Source organism: Oratosquilla oratoria, chromosome 6 (genome assembly GCF_046742065.1).
Source record: "Oratosquilla oratoria isolate Oo_2021 chromosome 6, ASM4674206v1, whole genome shotgun sequence".
In the NCBI taxonomy this organism is placed as follows: Eukaryota; Metazoa; Arthropoda; class Malacostraca; order Stomatopoda; family Squillidae; genus Oratosquilla; species Oratosquilla oratoria.
In genome coordinates, this window is record NC_134782.1 from 68,388,937 (window position 1) to 68,411,501 (window position 22,565).

At 41.4% G+C, this 22,565-nt stretch overlaps 1 protein-coding gene across 1 annotated transcript in view; it reads left to right on the plus strand.

Moving 5' to 3' along the window:
* LOC143026566 (E3 ubiquitin-protein ligase ZNF598) overlaps nt 1–22,212 on the plus strand; it is a 29,093-nt gene extending 6,881 nt beyond the window's left edge. Inside the window, exons 4-7 of the mRNA XM_076187175.1 lie at nt 10,250–10,362; nt 13,346–13,502; nt 14,746–16,525; nt 19,491–22,212. Coding sequence (XP_076043290.1) covers nt 10,250–10,362; nt 13,346–13,502; nt 14,746–16,525; nt 19,491–19,634 — 2,194 coding nt within the window. The 3' untranslated portion in view covers nt 19,635–22,212. The remainder of the gene's footprint in view (nt 1–10,249; nt 10,363–13,345; nt 13,503–14,745; nt 16,526–19,490) is intronic.
* The last annotated feature ends 353 nt before the right edge of the window (nt 22,213–22,565 follow it).

Here is a 22,565-nt window from a genome sequence, read left to right on the forward strand (position 1 = left end):
TTCCAGTTATCCAGTGTTGGTTATCTGTCTCCTATGAATACCATGAGGTGTTAAGTCGAGAAGATTAGGAGAGGAACAGAGGGAGTAATTGGTGAGGAACAGTGTGGAATTAGGACGGGTAGAGGTTGTGTAGATCAGATCTTTGTGGTAAGACAAACATGTGAGAAAGCTATAGGAAAGGGGAAGGATGTTTTTTGGGCTTTTATGGATCTGGAAAAGGCTTATGATAGGGTAGACAGAAAGGCACTGTGGGAGGTTATGCAGATATATGGGATAGGAGGAAAGCTTCTGGGGGCTGTCAAGAGTTTTATGAGAGTAGTAGAGCTTGTGTCAGGATTAGAAATGGAGAGAGTGAGTGGTTCAAGGTAAAGGTGGGACTTCGTCAAGGATGCATTATGTTGCCCTGGCTGTTCAACTTATACATGGATGGGGTAGTGCGAGAGGTAAATGCAAGGGTAGTGGGTCAGGGATTGGAGATGGTTAAAGAAAATGGAGAAAAGTGGGAGGTGAGCCAGCTGTTGTTTGCGGACGACACTGTGCTTGTGGCAGGATCAGAGGAGTGACTGAGGAAGTTGGTGACAGTTTGGGAGAGTATGTGATAGAAGAAAGCTAAAGATAAATGTGGGTAAAAGTAAGGTGATGAGGATGTGGTGGATGGATGGGGTGAAGGGGGCTTTGGGGAAGAGAGGAATGTCTGTTGAGGAAGAACAGGAGAGGACAGAAGACGGGTGAATGGAGAATGGTTGTATATGGATGATGTTGTGATTGCATGAGGTATTATGGGGGGTGAGGTAGTATGTGTGAGCAAAATTTGATGCAGCCCGAAGGGATTTCTCCCCGTCCTCTCCTTTTATGCAATGGGGGGACGGAGAGGGGGGGTTGCCGATTTAATGAAGTGGCCTTGCTGTGGATGTGCTGTGTCTTGTGACACTGCTTCTGATGCAGGGCAGTGGACAAGGTGCAGGGATGACCCGTCATCCAGGAGGTGCTAAGATAAGAGGGAGGGTGGAGTGCGTTCAGGGATGGAATGGGTGGAAATGATTTTATGCCTTTAACTTTTTGGCTACCTCCCTTGTAAGGGGGAAAAAGCCTTGGTATATGTATGTATGTATGATATGGTCATCCAGTACAAAAAGAATATAAGAAAATTAGAAAGAATACAAATAGCAACGACAAAGTTGGTCCCAACATTTGCAAACCTGACATATGAACAAAGACTGGCCGAACTGGAATTGCCAACCCTGGAACAAAGAAGAGAACAAGGGAACCTAATAACCATCTACAGAATCATGAAAGGAAAAGAATGCCTTGATAGAGAGGACTTATTAAAGCGGGACTGAGGAAAAACAAGAGGACATGCAATGAAACTCAAAAAGGATAACTACAGAAGAGACCTGAAAAAGAACAGCTTCCCACACAGTGATAGATATATGGAACAAAATGGATGAAGAAATAGTGTGTGCAAACACAATACAACAATTTAAGAACAAACTTGATCTTATGAGATACAAAAATGGGTCACCATGAGCATAGCTCCCCTTTTTCGTATAATACAACTACAACTAGGTAAATACAGGGTAAGTGAAAAAAAGAAGAAAAAAAAAAAAAGGAAATGAGTATTCAGAGAAATGGTACAGGACAGTAACAAGGGGTTGGGGAACAGCAGAATGGAGGGCCAGTCGTAGTATAATAAAAGTGTTATTTCTCTATGAACAGAGTCTTCCTCTATCACAGACAAAATGATGTGTGGCTCTGGTCCATAGGGGCACCCCATATAGACCCTAAAATATCAACTGCATGCTACTTTGCCACAATAACATGCAGCCAATACCCAAGATGTGGTCAATGCATTATATGAGAGCTGAGGTTATGCTGCAAGAGAGGCCTGGGACAACAGATTGATAGCCCAATCTTATCAAAGCAGATCATGAGCAGACAGGATATAAACAACAATTATATTGAATGGGAGTGGAGCCTGTGAGAAAGAAATGGGTGGGAAAAGCCCTCAGTATATGTATGTATCATTAGTAATTATAACCTCTACTTCTATCCTTTACAATAATATCACACTAAACAGGTGGAGTCACAAATTTAGTAAAGGTGATGATTTAAGGAGAGTAGATGGGAGAAAGGATAACATAAATAAAGTGATCAGCTTTCTTCTTTGAGAGGAAATTAATCTGTTATGAAAGAATGCTACATGATTTGTCTGTTACTAAAGTCTATATCTATCTTCCCTAAAAAAGTACAGACTCTGAGGTGACTCGATACAGGCCTAAGATTCTAAAGGGAATTGACATCAAATGTGACAAAATTTTCACACTGAATGAGTGGAATATATGGGAAATGAAATGGGTGGGAGTGATTTCTATGCCCTTTTCTTTTTTGCTAACCCCCATGTAAGGGGGAAAAAGCCTTTGGTATATGTATGTATGTATGATTATTTATAGATATTTTTGTTTTTTATCATTTTTTTTCACATCCAACCTAGTTATGGACCAAAAGGTCTCCTGTTGGCATGCTCCTTTGTAATCTATATACCAAGGGCAGGACCCTGACAAGGGGTGGGGCAGGAGCAGGGCAATGCCCTAGGGCAGAATGTTTTTTTTTTTTTTTTTTTTTTTTTTTTTTTTTTTTTTTTTTTTTTTTTTTTTGGGGGGGGGCACTATTGGTGAGAAGAAGGTAAAACAAATCCCCCCTAATGTACTTTTAATGCATCATTTATTTATCATGAGTTGTGGGTATAAGCGCTGTTTTGTGGATGAATGTTACATGTGAATTGTGCTAGTGACCATCAGATGTGGAAGGTGGTGGTGTGTGTTTGTGTGTGTGTGTTTGGGGGGGCACTTTATGACTTGCCCCGAGGCAGCATTTGCCCATGTTGGAGCCCTGACCAAGGGCCTCTTCCCCTTTATAAGGGAGGTTCCAAGGCATGCACCTACCCCCATCCAATCCACTCCCATTTTTTCCTTTTCTTATAGCTCCTAGTCATTAAATTAATGATTGCATTAAACTTGTACAATCCACACCCCATCTAGAAAATAAAAATCAAGGAAAGTCCGAGGCAGATGGGTATTATTACAAACAGTTCACCAGTGCTTCTGTTCTCATGGACAATATTGTGCCACTACTTCTCTCCCCTTATAAGGGAAGTAGCCAAGTCAAAGGCACAAACTCATTCCCACCCATTCCATTCCCATCCACCACCTTTGTTTCCCCTCGACTTAACATACATGCATATACCAAGGCTCTTTCCCCCTTACAAGGGAGGTAGCCAAAAAGGAAAAGGCATAAAATCATTCCCACCCATTCCATCCCTGAATACACTCCACACCCCTCCACCCTCCCTCCTATCTTAGCACCTCCTGGACGACGGGTCATCCCTGCACCTTGTCCACTGCCCTGGGTCAGAAGCAGTGTAGCCAGACACAGCACATCCACAGCAAGGCTGCTTCATTAAATCAGCGACCCCCCCTCTCCGTCCCCCCATGCATAAAAGGAGAAGACGGGGAGAAATCCCTTTGGGCTGCATCAAATTTTGCTCACACATACTACCTCACCCCCCATCCCCCCCGCCCATTCCACCTCATGCATCACAACATCATCCATATACAACCATTCTCCATTCACCCCTGTCTTCTGTCCTCTCCCGTCCTTCCTCAACAGACATTCCCCTCTTCCCCAAAGCCCCCTTCACCCTATCCATCCACCTCATCATAGGACGTCCCCTCATGTTCACTCCCTCCACATCTGCCTTCCATACCTCTTTTACTAGTCTTTATTCACTCATTCTTTCCATGTGTCCAAACCATCCTAATATTCTTTCATCAACCCTATCTCCCAGCTCCTTTTCCACCCCTGTTCTCCTCCTCACCTCCTCATTTCTCACTCTATCTAGCCTAGTAACCCCCATCATACTTCTCAGACACCTCATCTCAAACACATTCAAACTCCTTCTCTCTTCCTCTCTTATGTTCCATGTTTCTGCCCCATACAGTGCTGTTGGCACAATCACTCCTTCATATAGTCTCCTCTTAGCATCCATTCCCAAATGTCTATTCCTCATTACACTCTTTAATTCACCAAGGCATTTACTCGCTTCTCTCAATCTACATTCTACCTCCACCTTTTCCTGCCACATTTGCACCCAAGTATCTAAAACTATCCACTTCCTCCAGTCGCTCTCCCTTAATGCTCACCTCCAGTCTACTGCCACTTTCACCCCTTGTACATCTCATCACCTTACTTTTACCCACATTTATCTTTAGCTTTCTTCTATCACATACTCTCCCAAACTCTGCCACCTACTTCCTCAATCCCTCCTTCGATCCTGTTACAAGCCCAGTGTCGTCCGCAAACAACAGCTGGCTCACCTCCCACTTTTCACCATTTTCTTTAACCATCTCCAATCCCTGACCCACTACCCTTGCATTTACCTCTCGCACCACCCCATCCATGTATAAGTTGAACAGCCAGGGCGACATAACGCATCCTTGACGAAGTCCCACCTTTACCTCGAACCACTCACTCTCTCCATTTCCAATCCTGACACAAGCTCTACTACTCTCATAAAAAATCTTGACAGCTCCCAGAAGCTTTCCTCCTATCCCGTATATCTGCATAACCTCCCACAGTGCCTTTCTGTCCACCCTATCATAAGCCTTTTCCAGATCCATAAAAGCCCAAAAAAACATCCTTCCCCTTTCCTCTAGCTTTCTCACATATCTGTCTTACCACAAAGATCTGATCTACACAACCTCTACCTGTCCTAAATCCACACTGTTCCTCACCAATTACTCCCTCTGTTCCTCTCCTAATCCTTTGTCAGGATGACCATATCAGCGCTGCATATTCCAGTTTTGGCCTTATCAGTGTTTGTAATATTTTCTTGATCATTTAAAGGCCACCTTTATCTCAACAAATTGTATGTTTCTCTGACTATTTTATTTATATGTTTATCTGGCAACATGTCTTTGATGATTACTCCTAGGTCCCTTTCAGAATTTACTTTCATTACTTTTTTTTTCCATAAATTTTATACTGTCCTGTTATTCTCCTCTTGCTTTTTCCAAATTCAATTATACTGCTTGATTTTGAATTCTATCTCCCATCTCTTGCTCCACTCTGAGACTTTGTTCAGATCTCTCTGCAATGAGTCACAGTCCCCCACCCTGTGGTGGGGGATAGAATGCTGCCACCAATTCTTCCCACTTGATTCGTAAAAGGTGACAAAAAATGGGATGGGGGTTAGGACTAGGAATTCTGCTCCCTGTAGCCCCACAGGGGACATTTCTAAACAAACAAAAAATGTGTGTCGATGTGGTACAGATTAGAGTAAAAGGGAAGAGATAGGCAGTATGTTTGTGAGAAGAAAGATGGATGTGTTGCCTTGAGTGAAACTAAATTGAAAGGGAGGGGCGAGTGTGAGTTTGGGAGTGTAGTTGGGAGGTTCTCAGGAGTGAAGAGGGGACAAGGGAGAGAAGGGGTGGCTATACTAGTAAGTAAAGAGATAGGTAAGCATGTAGTGGAGTGGAAGGACGTTTCTTCAAGGTTGATGTGGATGAAGGTGAATCTAGGAAGGGAGATGTGGGTTTTTGTAAGTGCATATGGGCCTGGAGGTGAGAAGAGCGTAGAGGAAAGGGAGGCTTTTTGGGTAGATTTAAATGAGTGCATAGAGGGATTAGGGAGAAATGTCAATGTAGTTGTATTGGGAGACCTTAATGCTAGGGTAGGAAATGAACCAATAGACAGAGTGATTGGGAAGTGTCGAGTTCCAGGTAAAAATCGTAGTGGAGAGTTGATGATGTGTCTCGAGAGAGAGTTGATGATAGGAAATACAGTGTTTATGAAGAAAGTCAAGCATAAGTACACATGGGAGAGGGTGGTGGATGGAAGGGTGGCAGATAGAGTGTTAATGGACAATATAGTGGTGACCAGGAGTATGCTAGGAAGAGTTAAGGATGTACATGTTCTAAGGGGAGAGAGTGGGGGAATATCAGATCATTTTCTGGTGGTAGGTAAATTGAGAGTGGAGAAGAGGAAAAGGGCAGAAGGTAGGGAGGTACTTAGAGTGAACTGCTTAAATGAGAAAGAAAAGGAGGAGTATAAGAAGAAGCTGAGAGAGGAGTGGGAGGGAGTGAAGGATAGAGTAGAACTAAGAGTGGAGGAGGAATGGGTATGGTTCAAGGAGGGAGTCATAAGATGTGCAAAGATAGTATGTGGAACAAGGAGAGTGGGAGGAAATAGAAGGAAGGGTAGTGAATGGTGGGTTGAGGAAGCAAAGAAGGGTGTAGAAGAAAGAAGCAGGCTTTTGTAGATTGGCTACAAATTAGGACGAGGGAATTGTATGAGAAGTACAAAGTAAAGAGAAGGGAAGTTAAGCATAAGATAAAGGAGGCAAAAAGGAGATCAGATGTGAAATGGGATAAGAGTATGACAGAATATTTTGAAAGTAATAAAAAGATGTTTTGGAAAGAAATTAAAAGAGGAAGAGGAGGTGAATCAAGTAGAGAAGAAAAGGTAAAAGGTGCAGATGGAGAGATGATAGTGGAAGAGAAGGCAGTGAGAGGAAGGTGGGCAGAGTATTTTAGGGAGTTGCTAAATGTGAAGGAGGATAGGGAGGGAAAGGTAGTTGCAGTGGGAAGTGCTAAGAAAATGAGAGTGATGAGTTAGGAAAATGGAGGAGAAATAGGGAAAGATAAAGTGAAAGCAGCTGTTAAGATGATGAGAGCAGGTAAGGCACCTGGGTTGGATGAATGCCATGCAGAATATCAGAAAAAAGGAGGTACAGTTATGGTAGACTGGCTGGTGAGGTTATTTAATGTTTGTTGGAGAGAGGGTAGAGTGCTGGAGGACTGGAGAAGTGCCTGTATAGTTCCACTTTACAAGGGAAAGGGGGACAAGTGTGAGTGTAGTAGTTTCAGAGGGATCAACCTGTTGAGTGTAGTTGGGAAGGCTTATGGGAGGATCTTGATTGAGAGGATTAGGAGAGGAACAGAGGAAGTAATTGGTGAGTAACAGTGTGGGTTTAGGACAGGTAGGGGTTGTGTAGATCAGATATGTGAGAAAGCTATAGGAAAGGGTAAGGATATTTTGTGGGCTTTTATGGATTTGGAAAAGGCTTATGACAGGATAGACCGGAAGGCACTGTGGGAGGTATTGCAGATATATGGGATAGGAGGAAAGCTGTTAAGAGCAGTCAAGAGTTTCTACGAGAGTAGTAGAGCATGTGTTAGGATTAGAAATGGAGAGAGTGAATGATTTGAGTTAAAGATGGGACTTTGTCAGGGATGTGTTATGTTGCCCTGGCTGTTCAATCTATACATGGATGGGACGGTGTGAGAGGTGAATGCAAGGGTAGTGGGTCAGGGATTGGAGATACATACATATACATATACCAAGGCTTTTTCCCCCTTACAAGGGAGGTAGCCAAAAAGGAAAAGGCATAAAATCATTCCCACCCATTCCATCCCTGAATACACTCCACACCCCTCCACCCTCCCTCTCATCATAGCACCTCCTGGATGACGGGTCATCCCTGCACCTTGTCCACTGCCCTGGGTCAGAAGCAGTGTCGCAAGACACAGCACATCAACAGCAAGGCCGCTTCATTAAATCGGCAACCCCCCATGCATAAAGGAGAAGATAGGGAGAAATCCCTTCGGCTGCGTCAAAATTTGCTCACACATACTACCTCCCCCCCGCCCATTCCACCTCATGCATCACAACATCATCCATATACAACCACTCTCCATTCACCCCTGGGATTGGAGATGGTTAAAGAAAATGGAGAAAAGTGGGAGGTGAGCCAATTGTTGTTTGCGGATGACACTGAGCATGTAGCAGGATCAGGGGAGGTATTGAGGAAGTTAGTGACAGAGTTTGAGAAGGTGTGTGAAAAAAGAAAGCTGAAGATAAATGTGTGCAAAAGTAAGGTGATGAGATGTACAAGGGGAGAGAGTGGCAGCAGGCTGGAAGTGAGTATTAAGGGAGAGAGACTGGAGGAAGTGGATAGTTTTAGATACTTGGGTATGAATGTGGCAGGAAAGGGAGGAGTGAAGGTGGAGGTAGAATGTAGATTGAGAGAAGCGAGTAGATGTCTTGATGGATTAAAAAGTGTAATGAGAAATAGACATTTGGGAATGGATGCTAAGAGGAGTTTATATGAAGGAGAGATTGTGCCAACAGCACCGTATGGGGCAGAAACATGGAACATAGAGAGGAAGAGAGAAGGAGTTTGAATGTGTCTGAGATGAAACTTCTGAGAAGTATGATAGGGGTTACTAGACTAGATAGAGTGAGAAATGAGGAGGTGAGGAGGAAAACGGGTAAAAAGGGAGTTGGGAGATAAGGTTGATGAGAGTGTTAGGATGGTTTGGACACATGGAAAGAATGGGTGAATTAAGATTAGTAAAAGAGGTGTGAAAGGCAGAGGTGGAAAGAGTGAATATGAGGGGGCATCCTAGGATGAGATGGATGGATGGGGTAAAAGGGGCATTACAAAAAAGAGGAATGTCTGTTGAGGAAGGATGGGAGAGGACAGAAGATAGAGGTGAATGGAGAAAGGTTGTGTCTGGATGATGCTGTGATGCATGAGAGGGTGGGGGATGTGGGGTGAGGGGATATGTATGAGAAATAAATTTATGCAGTCCAAAGGGATTTCTCCCCATCTTCTCCTTTTCTGCATGAGGGGATGGAGAGGGGGGTTGCTGAATTAATGAAGCGGTGGATGTGCTCTGTCTTGCGACACAGCTTCTGACCCAGGGCCATGGACAGGATGCAGGGATGACCCGCCATCCAGGAGGTGCCAAGATGTTAGGGAGGGAAGAGGGTGGAGGGGATGGAATGGGTGGGAATGGTTTCTATGTCTTTTTCTTTTTGGCTACCTCCTGTGTAAGGGGGAAAAAACCTTTGGTATATGTATGTATGTATTTATGTATGTGGGTAAGGCTAGAATGGGCAATGTAGGTAGAATGCTGTCCATGTGGTGAATACGTCTGAGCCCATTTGCATTATTAGCCAGTGCTATTCTGTGTTTGTATTGTTTTAAAGCTAGATGGTGACCTGATGGTGTGTTTTTTGGTTGTTACGGGAGGGATTTCTCTGTAGCACTGATGTTTGGAAGACTTTGGTGGAATAAATAGTTTGGTGGTTGGTCTTGGAGTGTTTATTTTGTGATGAGTTTGTATGTATCTACCTGATTGTAGTGCACAAGAAAGGAATGATTCTCATGGGCTCATGTTTTCTTAATCAGTCTTCACACATACAGACATACATAAATGTGCACTCATCAAAAGGCTGTTTCTTCTATATAAAGGGGTGGCAGAGTCCAAATATGTCTCACACTTCACCCATTCCACACTCATCCAAAACCTGTTTGTTATCCCTACTGTATTAGCTCCATGTGGATGAAGGGTCATCCCTAACCCACATCCACTGCTTGTTATAACACCTACCATATTTTTGAAATCATCATCTCTAACACTTCAGACTCTTTCTTCCTCCTATAAATTCCAAATCAGTTTCGTCCAGTGCCAGGAGTACAATCACTCCTTCATACAACCTTCTCATTACATTCATCCCCAGTTATCCATTTCTTGTAACATTTTTTTATTTTCTTATTACACCCAGGCATTTAATTGTCCTTCACTTTATAATTCATCTCCATATCCACTTCTCAGTTCCCTGCCATGTGTGACCTCAAGTACATGAGATGAATAAAACTGAGCACATGTTAAAAGCTACTCCACTTTGAATTTGTAAATATTTTTAGAAAGGCATTCATGGCAACCCACCTTACAGAATGGGTATTGGCAAAAAAAAAATTAAACAAAAAAGTAAAAGGAAAAATTTGGGGATACTTTATCTTGTAAACTTTTCTGGTGTCATACCAGTGTTATTCCTGCTTATACTTTATAGTAATATTATAGCTTTGGGACCAAATGCATCTGATTTAACACCTCTTATATTGCTAATGAGACAGTTTTAGTAAGTATATAGAATGTCACGAGAGGAAATAGCTCCAATTCAGATATTGAAGCAGATATCGATTACTGCAGAATATGTAATTGTTTAATGTGTATCTTTAAATTGATTTTGTATGTAAGCTGAAGAATTCTAGTTTTACTTGGGAACATTTTTAAGGGGGGAGGGTAGTCAAGACTTTTGGAAGTTTATTTATTTATTCTTCTTCTTATTATTATTTTATTTTATTTATTTATTTATGTATTCTTTTTTATTTTACCCACAGTGATTACGATGCCCTTCGTGAACACTTTCGGTCTGACCATTACTTATGTGAAGAAGGTAACTGTATAGAAGAAAGATTTACATCCGTCTTCCGTACTAAACTGGATTTACAAGGTAAGCCATGTTCAGAGATTATTGCTTCCTTTCATTTGGTTTTTGAATGGCAAGACCATTGCTGGTTACCTGAAGCCATGGGTCTTTTGCAAGAGAGATCAAGGGTAACAGGTGTGTATGTAATGGTGGTGGTGGATGTCCTTCATCCTGGAGGTGCTGAAATGAATGGGCTTGTTTAATGTGTTTTGAAGATGGATGTGTGAAATGATCCTGGTATTCATCTTGCAGTGCCATTCTCAGTTGTTCTTCATTGCCCCTGTGCTGACCATGTATTACCATATATTTCCACGTATAAGACGACCCTAAAATCCAAAAATTCACCCCTTAAAATTGGGGGTCGTCTTATACTACCATTATAAAAATCAGACCTTGAATTCTACGTGAGATGACTTGGTAGGCTAGCCTGCCAATAACCACTGATACACAGGAAATGATTCACATTATGATAAGAACTGGTAATAAAGGTAATTAAACCATATTTACCTTATATATTATTGGTATATCTTTATAGTAAATGGCAATTGTTAATGAATTCGAGGAATAATTCTATATTAATGAAATTACGGTACTTTTAACTACTCTATGTAAACACATTTAACACAGCTGAAAAAAATGTAAACATCGAGCACTGGTTGCATTCATAGCAACCTTTTTCTTTCGCTAACTTTTCAGTAATTTTTAAGACTGAAAATAAAAATTTTGGATTACAGTACATAAAACGTTTATTTATCAATAAAAAAAATATATTACAGTAGTTGAACCAGGAACGTAAACAAATCATTTTTGTTAGTTGACGTGTGTTCTCAGAAAATCATGATACATGATTTGCTTTGTTATTTCATTTATTTTGAATTTATAAGGATACAGTAAGTAATTTATCTGGTATAAGGATACAGTTAAGTAATGAGAATGATAAGAGAAAAAGTGGAAAAAACAGCTGATAAATGTAATCAAAACAATTCTTTTTGTACGGTAGGTTTGATACACTGATGCTTTTGTGATTTAGCAGTCGTCTTATACTACCGATATGAGATGAATTCATAAAAAATTGCTCTAATTTTGTACCTCGTCTTATACAAAGGTCGTCTTATACACGGAAATATATGGTAAATAAGAGAAGCCTGTTGTAGGTGGCCAAATGTTTTTACATGAGTTAGGGTCAGGAATGAATAGTGGATGGTTTAAGGTAAATATAGGGTTTAATCAGGGTTGTGTGATGTTGCCTTTGTTATTTAAAGTGCATGTGGATAGAGTGGTAAGGGAGGTCATGCAAGAGTGTTTGGCAGAAGTTTGGAGGTGATGTGTGAAAATAAAAGTGTGTGGGATATGAAGCACTTGTTTCTGCATAACACTACATTGGATTTCAAGTCACAAGATAGAAGAGAAACAAATGGGTGTGGGTATATGCCTTGGCCTGCTACCTTCCTTATAATGAAAAAAATTGGCAGTGAATGAAGGAATGGATGTGGAGATGTATTAAGGACATTAGTCTGCTTCATAGAGGTAAAGAATTAAAAACTATGAAAATGTTGAAAAATTGCAGATAGTTTCAGGTTTCAATAACACCCTGAAGTTTTAAACTAATACTGTAATTTTTACTATGAATAATCATAATTTCAGTATAAATATCGCATGCTAGCAACCCTGGCATTAGAACTCATGACTGCATATATCTAGCATGATATTGTTTTGTCTATTGCTTTTTGTTACCTTGTCCTTTTAGATGATGTATTTGACAGCAACTCTGTATGTGTGTGTGTGAGAGAGAGAGGAGGGAGATTGCATCAGTTAGTGCCACAGTGTGAGTAGGGATGCACATGTGGTCCGCATAGCTGTGTTGACATTTACTACATATCATGATTTCTTTTGTTCCCCTTGATTTCTTACATATATACGTACATATACCAAGGGCTTTTTCCTCCTTACAAGGGAGGTAACTAAAGTCAAAAGGCATAATTCCACTCCCACCCATTTCACCCCCACCCACTCTGCACCCATTCACCATCTCTCACCTCCTTTCCTCTTTTCTTGGCTTCTCCTGGATGACAAGTCATCCCTGCATCTCGCCCATTACCCTGAGACAGAAGCAATGCAGCAAGACACAGCACATCCACAGCAAGGCCACTTCATTTAATTGGCAGCCCCCCTTTCTATCCCCTCATGCATCAAAATATCAATCACACATAACCACTCCCTAACCCCTCCATCCCCCACCCATGCCCTTCCATGCATCAAAGCATCATTAATACACAACCATACTCCACTCACCCCTATCTTCCGTCTTCTCCCTCTCCCTTCTTTCCTCAGCAGATATCTCCCTCTTTCTCAACACCCCTTTCACTACATCCATCTCATCCTCGGTTTCCACCTCTACATCACATCCCTTTTACTAATCTTCACTCATTCTTTCCATGTCCAGACCATTCCAATACTCTTTCATCCACCCTATCTCTCAACTCCTTTTTCAGCCCTGCTCTCCTCCTCACCTCATTTCTCACTATCCAGCCTTGTAACCCCTACCATACTTCTCGTACATTTCATCTCAAATACATTTAAACTCTTCCTCTCTTATGTTTCATGTTTCTGCCCCATACAGTGTTGTTGGTAATCACCCCTTCATACAATCTTCTCTTAGCATCCATTCCCAAATGTCTTATTTCTCATTACACTTTTTAATCCCCCAAGGCATTTACTTGCTTCTCTCATTCTATAATCTACCTCCACCTCCTGCCACATGCACCCCTAAGTATCTAAAACTATCCACTTCCTCCAGTCTCTCTCCCTTAATACTCGTTTCCAAGTTACTGCCACAAGTGCAGTGTCATCAACAAACAGCAACTGGCTTATCTCCCATTTTTCCCATACTTTCTTTAACCATGAAAGGAGTAATAGTATCCTTTATGAAAGAGGCAAGCATGTATATTATTTTATTCATATTATGTAAGGTCCTGTATGTGATGACAAAGATTGCTTTTTATTCCAGCTCATTGTACACAGCAACATTCTCAAAATATGTCTAAACAAGCAGCCCGTCAGGCAAGAACTGTTGATATTGAATTTACTGTTAACCATAGACAAGACTCATCTCAGCGAGGTGGAGGCAGTGGCAGAGGAAGAGGTGGAAGAGGACGTGGAGGAAGGTGGGTGCAGGATTGTGGAAAAGAAAAAATATATATTTGGTGAGACATTGTGACCAGTTGAAGAAGGTGGAAAAAGAGGACACTGGTCTAGTTCTGAGTTTATTCCCAACAGGTTTTGCCCTAACTTTCTTCTGAAGAAGCTTAGGGCAAAACTGGTTAGGAATAAACTTTGAACTAGACTAGTGTCTTCCTTTTCCAACTTCTTAAAAAAATATATATTGAGCAAAGGTAGATGCCTGAGTGAAGGCATACATCCAACCCACACCAATGTAACACACATCCAAAACCTATTCACTACCCCCTACCATCTAATCACCTCATGAACAAAGGGTCATCCCTGTCCCTTGATGCAGTGCACAGGTGAAAGGCAATGCAGTGAGAGAGAGCGCCTCCAGTTGTGGTGCCCTGCTTTGGACTGCAGTGCCTTGGCCTGAGTGGTGTGGTGGGGGGCAGGCATGACTTTTAATGAGGTACTCAGATGGTAGGGGCAATGAATGATTGATCTTTAGATAGATGTGTTTTTGACCTGGCCACTGCCTGTGAGGGGAGAGAAACCCTTTGTTATGTATATATATTTACTGTTATGGTGTTGTTCTGTTGGCATGATTAAAGGTGTGCTCTTAGTTTTATTAGGAATGGAAGGAGTAAATGGAGAGTGGCTGCAAATGGATGTGGATCAAAGGGGTGTTCAATTCTGCTCCATTGTGGATGTTACTTATGTTATCAGGGCCACAGGCAGATGAGTGCTTGAGATTATGTATTATGAGTTTTGTCTGACTGTCTATAAAGGGTGTATAGTCTGAGTCTGTGGTAACATATTTGTAGATGGTATGTATATATGCATGGTTTCCAAATAAACAAGGTTCTACTGTACCTCACAGGGAAATATTGTTTGATTCAGTGTACTGAAAGGGGTTAAACCTGTCTCAAATCTCCACTGATCTGAAGGTTTTAAAGTGGTTAACGTAAAACTTTTATTTGGCTTGTGGTACACATATTAGTGTTAAACCTGTCTTGATTAATTTCTCTACTATTGTGAATTAAGTGTGTGTGAATTATCAATGACTAAATAGAATGCTGAATTGTATAGTTTGCTTTACAAGGCTAATGCCAGATGATGTTATCCAGCTTTGACACTTTCAGTAGCAAAAAGTGAAAAGGTATTTCAGTGCAAGACTTTTCTTTTCCTTATGTATTTCTATATACCACCAGGGTATTTATAAATATATATATTTTTTTTCAGGCGGGAGAGAGACTACAATGATATTGGCCAGGCATTAATAGCAGAACCAAGGGCTCCAGCTCCATCACAGCAGTCAATAGATATAAATTGTGTTCAAGATTTTCCGACTTTAAATGGAGCGGGACCAGGGCCTGGTGGGGAGGCAGGGGGAGGTGGAAGTAAAAAATCCTTAGCGTACAAAGTAGCACAACAAAATAGATTAACAATTCGGGCAAGTAGTGGTGGTAGTCGTCGACAATTAGATGAGGAAGATTTTCCGTCATTGGGTGCAAGTGTATCCAGAGGAACCACAAGTGTAACTGTTAGTACAGCCCAGTCACCCCAATCTCCTTCCTCACCTGGTACTTCAGTTCATTTGAAATATACTAAGAAGACCACTGCCACAGCAGACAATAGTATTACAGGGCAAAGACCAAATGGCCCAAATGTTTCAATCCAATACAATCGAACAGTTCCTGCCACAACTCAAGTCCCATCTGATGCAACGAAACCCAAAGCACGTATTGGTGTGATATCACATAGTGGTAATATTACGGTGCAGAGTGGCGGTGGCCAGCAGAGTAGTGGTGGCCCACAGCCACCTCGGCAAAAGGGATTAGATGAAGATTTTCCTGCTCTCCACATTTCATCTAAAAATACATCTGCTGGCCCAGGTTCTATTTCATGGGGACAAACTACCACCACCACTCCTAGTACCCCCACAGTCATGCCTTCCTCAAAACTTTCCAATAATTTTGACGACTTTCCGTCACTTGCTCCTAAAAGATGTGCTGCACCCACAAGTAAGCCAGGAAAGAGTTTTCAACAGAAGGACTTTCCTTCCTTAGCTCCCTCTTCCAGTAGTCAACAACATATGAAAAATTATCATGGGCGTAGTAGTTTGACCATTCCTGTTAACAACTCTTGGACCAAAACAACAGACAACATACCTAGGCCCTCAGAACCTGGAGAAGGAAATGGTGGAATAGGAAAAGGCAAGAAAAAGAAAAAGGGAGGCAGAGGAATAAGTGGTGATGGTTCTTCACAAGGAAATGTAACCAATGGTAACACAAAACCTGCAGGGAAAAAGAAGCCTATTGGTCTCAGTAACATTTTTGATGAAAGTGACGAGGAAGGTCCGAAAGAAGACTTAAGTTGGGGGAAAGTGGGTGAATACGAGTCTGCTCTTTCTGCACCTCAGTCCAATGTTAACTTAATCACTAGTGACACTCTGAATGAAAGGAAGAAGTCGGAACTGAAGATAGGAACATTAAAGGCCCCTCCTAAGTTTGACAGTGATGGTGATTTCCCCACTCTTGGAGGGCTTGGAGGGGGAAGGCCTTGTTCTTCACCACTGTCAACATCCACTTGGTCATTACAACCGAAAGTGTCAGCTGTACCACCAGGTTTCTCAAAGAAAGCTAAGGTTCCACCAGGTTTTAGTGCTACGGACATGACGTTTTTCAGTAGTTCAGGAGAAAAGTTTGCTATTTCCCCAACATCGGAAAGCAGTGGCAGTGGTGCATCTGCTCTTGCCTCACAACCTCCAGTGACTCACTCCTTTATCCTGCCACCAAACTTTGAACAGCGTAACAAGGATCTTATCAAGACCATACATGATTGTTGCAAGGGTGACAGTGTAAAGTTTGACACTTTCAAGCTTCTTGCTAGCCAGCTTAGGAGTGGAGAACTCTCTGGGCTTGACTACTATAAACAATGCAAGGAAGTTATGGGCAAGGCTACCTTCCATGAAATACTTCCTGAACTTCTAGTTCTACTTCCAGACATAAAGAAACAACTGGTAAGTTTTGAGTTCCTTCTTTAATTGAAAGTGTTTTTTCACAAGGGTGGAGGGGTGTGGAGTGTATTCAGGGATGGAATGGGTGGGAATGATTTAATGCCTTTTCCTTTTTGGCTACCTCCCTTGTAAGAGGGAAAAAGCCTTGGTATATGTATGTATGTTTTTTCACAACGTATAATGAAACAGTGGGAGGTGGGGTATATTAGCTCCAGCTGTTTGAGCCTCCTGTGGGAGAGCTGTACCTTGCTGCATTGCTCTTGAACCAAGCATTGTGGCAGGACAGGGTGACCCTTCATTTCCAAGGTACTGAGATGGGAAGGGTGGTTGAATATATTTTAAATGTGTATGATGTGGGTGTACACTTTGACTACACCATCCCCTTATAAGGGGGAAAGGGCTGTTAGTGTATGTAAATGATAATTTTCTAGACCTAGAATGGGATGGATGGGGTAAACAAGAGCTTTGGATGCATGTGGTATGTCTGTAGAGTAGAAAGGAAAGAGTGCAGGTGATAAGGAATGCATGAAGGGAGATTGTGAATGGATAAATGGATGATATGGCTCAAAGGAATACATACATACTTATACCAAAGGCTTTTTCCCCCTACATGGGGGATAGCCAAAAAGAAAAAGGCATAGAAACCACTCCCACCCATTCCATTTCCTATATATTCCACTTCCCTCCACCCTCCTCCCTCCCTCTTATCTTGGCACCTCCTGGATGATGGGTCATCCCTGCATCCTGTCCACTGCCCTGGGTCAGAAGCAGTGTCACAGGACATCCACAGCAAGGCCGCGGTTTTTTTTTTTTTTTTTTTTTTTTTTATTTTTTTTTTTTTTTTTTTTTTTTTTTTTTTTTTTTTTTATCAAAGGAATAGTCTCTATATATTCTCTAGAAAAGAGAATGAGGGGAGGGCATCACTGCATAAAGAAACAGTAGGGGTAAACCAGTTTCAGCTGTTGGGAGGGTTGTGTACCAACGTAAAGTAACAAGATGTACAAGGGCCAATGGTGATGGTGAGAAGCTGGAGGAAGTGGAGAAATGTAAGTATTTGGGGTCACAATTGGTCATTTCATTGCCCCAGATCTCTCTTGCTGGAGACTCATGGAGGAGTAGAGGCAGAGATGAATTATAGAGTAAGGGAAGCAAGTAAATATGATAATTGTGGCCTTTAACCACTTCCATACGGTGATGCCTACATAGGCGGCATGAGGAGCAAGTGGGTACTCGATGATGCCGACGTTGGCATCTTGATTATATTTATTGTAGTCATACCTACGTAACCTCCATTCTCTAAACTGGCTTCATCATATTTTCTATGGTTATCAAAATACACGGGTGAAAGAGAACGAACGATTGAGCACTGACTTTATTTTTTATAATGCGATTATTATGACGCAACATCGCACATCGGTCAGCTAATGCTGCCAGACGTGTGATGTGCCCCGGAGTGAAGAGGTTAACAAGGGGGATGCAGACGAGGTCATTATGTTAAGACAACAGGGCAGGACTCACAGTAATGGGTTTGAATTGGACAATTTTAGATTTAAGAAATAGGCAATAGAGTGATCAACGAATGGAATAGATTTAACCAGGTAGTGAGGGCAGAAACTATTGGTTATTTTAAGAAAAGGTTAGACAACTTTATGGATGGGGATGATAGGTGGTAATGGACATGGAACTGTTTAGTGTAGGTCTTATGGTCTCTTGCAGTCTCCTTCATGCTTTTGTTCTTAAGTTTCACTAAGTGGAAAACCTGCAGCCCCAAGGTGGTTTGGAGTCCTTAGGTCTTCTTACAGATCTCTCTCGTGAAGAAAGTGTGGACTGTTGACTGTGTAGGATTGTTTCTATGTCACTGTTTAAAAGTGGTAGCAGGAGGGAAGCAGTCACCAATTGTCTGCTCTTCAGGAGTGAAAAGGTGTAAGAAATGAAGTTGACAGAGAGGAATCTTGGGCTCAGTCTAGAGACTAAGTGTTAGCACCTCAGGGCTGCACCCCCAAAAAGAAGTTGAAGGAGTTGACAGTTTTCAAATGGGCAGGTTCACTGTCAATCTTGCTGGACCACTTCATGCAGGTACACATTGTTGGCTCTGAAGCAAGAACATGTCTGGAGGAATGAAAAGTGCCATGAGAAACAAACATCTGGGAATGAATGCAAAGAGTATGTGGGAGTGATTGTTCTCTTGGTGCTGAGGAGCAGAGACTTAGAATTTGAAGAAAGCAGAAAAATATAACTTAAACTTGTTTTGAGATAAGTGACTAAGAAGTATGGTGGGTGTTATGATGATGGATAGAGAGAAATGTGGAGGAAAGGCAAGTGTGGTGGTGGGAAGAGAATTGGCAGATAGGGTTGATCAAAGAGTACTTAGATGGCTTGAGGTTATTGAAAGAATAATTGAGGAAAAGCCAGCAAAAATTGTGGAAAGAAGGGGATGGAATGAATCTGAGGGAAATTCCAAGAATGGAGGTAGATGGATAGGGTGAAGGAGGCCAAGGAGGAGAGTACAAAAGATGGGAATGAATGGAGAAGGTTGTAAATAGGTGAGGAAATGATGAAGGGACATTCTTCTTGTCTGCTATGTAGATTTCTTAAATGGATAAAGGGAGAAGGGTAACCAAAGCAGTATGGTATAAACCGGTTCTGGTTCTTGAGCCCTGCTCTGGAAATAGTGTCCTGCTGCATTGCCCTTGATCTAAGCAGTGTGCCACAGTACAGGGATGCTCCTTCATCCACAAAGTTCCAAGATAGGGACAGTGGATGGGTTTTGGGTATGTGTGGAATGGGTGTTGGGTGAGCGTGCATGCTTTCACTGGGATGCTCTCCGTGATACTTGGAAAAGGCATTTTGGTAGATGTATATGTGTGTATGTATGTACATATTCAGTATGTGTGACTTTTAGATGAATATATTATAGTTCATAGGTGGTCAAGTGAAAATCTAATTTTGATTTTGATTTCTCTTGCAGGAAGTGCTGAAGGCTTACCAAAATGTAGACAATAATCGTGGTTGTTCAGTAATATTTGCTGTTTGTGATGTATGCCATCAAGTTGTCAACTCAGAAGGCTTCAATTCTCATGTGGAGTTCCACAAAGAGGAAGTGAATGCATGATCTTCATTTGTACAAACGGAGCTCTTTTGTTTTGGTTAAAGAAATGGTTGCCAGGAATAGTTTGTGTTTGTTTGATCCATCATGAATTCATACCCAGATGGTGATAGATAAACTTTTCAGGTAAAATGAGTGGTTTTTAATGAAGATAATTTATGACTCATGTGTTTTAGTGCTTGGACTAGTCACATTTTTATTTTTATTATTATCATTATTATTATTATTATTATTATTGTTATTATTATCATCCTTCAAAATTATCATTTGTACAGCATCAACCAAAATAAGATTTTTCACCTTGACTCACAGGTTCCACTAAGTTCATGTACAGAGTTACAGTTGCTTTTTATTATCTTAAGACCCCTTCACTTGTTTATCTTAGGAAAGGAAAATTTTGTTTCTTCTCTTCATTGAACCATGTTCCAAGTTTGCAAATGTAAGTGATGAACCACCACTTGTTCTGTGATACAGTAAGCTGTACTTGATGACCTTAGCAATCCCAGGTCAGCTGCTTGTGATTATGTATAAGTATGTGCCTCACAATATAACCTTAAGTGATATGTATACATTATATTGTAAATACATGTATGCACCCAGTACATAGCCACAACATTAGAAATTCAATGATTGATACAGGCTCCTATATATAAAGTGTGTGTGTGTGTGTAATTGTAATATACAAGAAAGATATATCTACTGCATTTTCTCCTCCTTATTACATGAGAGATGACAGCTGGTGGCTTCTCTTCCTGTCCAGTTCCCATAACCTAGTGACAGAAAGTTCCACACATATACAAATGAAGCTATGTTCTCCACAGTGGGGCTATGGACTTCCAGTCAATGAAACTTGATTTAATAATTATGATCATATATGTACACATGCACACAAAAGGTCACATGTCTAAAGGATATGAAAATATATCTTTTCCATACAGATACATTAACTCCAGGAATAGCCAAGAGGATGATATAGCAGAAGCTGGAACCATACATGAGTTTATAACAAAGTATAATTGTTGGATACTGAGACTATGTGCATGTGTGTCTGTCTGTCTGCCTGTTTGTCTGTGTCTGTGAGCCTTTAATGTCACTCACCCATCTCATTACATCACAAGTACAACCATCTGAATGGAAGTGCACTCACTCACTCACTCACTCACTCACTCACTCACTCACTCACTCACTCTGCTAGATACAAAGATAGGACACCATGAGCATAGCTCCCCTTCCTGTAAGATACGACTAGGTAAACACATGTGCACACACATGTACATGCACACACACACACCATATATGAGCTCTGAGCTCTCTTCCAGGAGGATAATAGCTGTTGATCACGAGTCTAACATGTGATTCAAAAAGACCATGGTGAAACACACACACACACACTCAGAGCAGCTTATTACCCAAATATAACAACCTACCACCTGTACAGGAAGCTCGCTGGCTGAACAGGTTAGGGTGTCGTTACTTGCGGCGAAGGTCAAGGGGAGGGCAGTTCAAATCCTGCCACAAGCGAAGTTGAACCAAGGGCATGGTTCATTAAATTCCACGCTACAAAGCCCTCTGTGAGGGGCAATGTCCTATCCTTCCGATAGGGTGGAGTTTGTGATGTTAAACCGTATCATATCACCATGCACACCCACACTCAACAAGCACATCAGGACACACCACTACATACTCTACAAAACACCCCAAACATCATCCCCAGAGAAAAATCTCTCAAAAGAAGTAAAAACCTTACTAGCATGCTTGTACTCCAAGCACTTTCCATCTGTAAGGTAGTACTAGCACAGAATAGGCTTGGCCACAGAATCAAACTGCTCTAGATGCAATCACCACACAGAAGACACTGTGACACTGAGTGACCTATGGGCTTATTTGGTGGCCATAGCTGGTTACCTGGGAGCTATAGGTCTATTGTAGGGGAGACCTACAACAAAAGATTGTATGTTGACTTCAATGGGGCAGAATAAAGATACAAGGTATTCCTCTTTCAGTATTCTTCCTCTTGAAGAGAGAAGGTATGCTTCAACTCTGCCACACCCCATACAAAGAAAAAAGGTCATTGGTATATACCTGTGTATGCTGAACTCACATATAGTGTGAATGTACACTGACTGATCAGGTTAGGGCATCATTACTTGTGGCGAAGGTTGAGGTGAGGGCAGTTCGAATCCTACCACCGGCGAAGTTGAACCAAGGGCATGGTTCATTAAATTTCACGCTACAAAGCCCTCTGTGAGGGGGCACCGATAGGAGGGGAGTGTATGATGTTAAACCATATCATCATCATCATCTATATATATATATATATACATACAAACACATATACATGCACCAAAGAACCCTTTCCCTTTATAAGACTGTGGCCAATGCATAGCATACACCAACCCTACAGCAACTCAAAAGCCAGTTTGTTGTCCATCCCATCTTAGCTTTTTGTAGTTGAGAGTAAACCCATTTCCCCACCACACTGCGCTACAAAGCCCTCTGTGAGGGGCACCAATAGGAGGGGAGTGTATGATGTTAAACCATATCATCATCATCATCTATATATATATATATATATATATATATATATATATATACATACAAACACATATACATGCACCAAAGAACCCTTTCCCTTTATAAGACTGTGGCCAATGCATAGCATACACCAACCCTACAGCAATTCAAAAGCCAGTTTGTTGTCCATCCCATCTTAGCTTTTTGTAGTTGAGAGTAAACCCATTTCCCCACCACACTGCTTGGGTCAGAGACAGTGCAGCAAGACAGCACCTCTACAGCAGATCCTAACAGCAGAAGCTGCTTCTTTTCAACCCTCCCCATTTCTTCAACTTGAGAAATATACAGGGTAGACATGAAAAAAAAATTTTGGTTGTATCATTTACTCATCCATATATATATATATATATATATATATATATA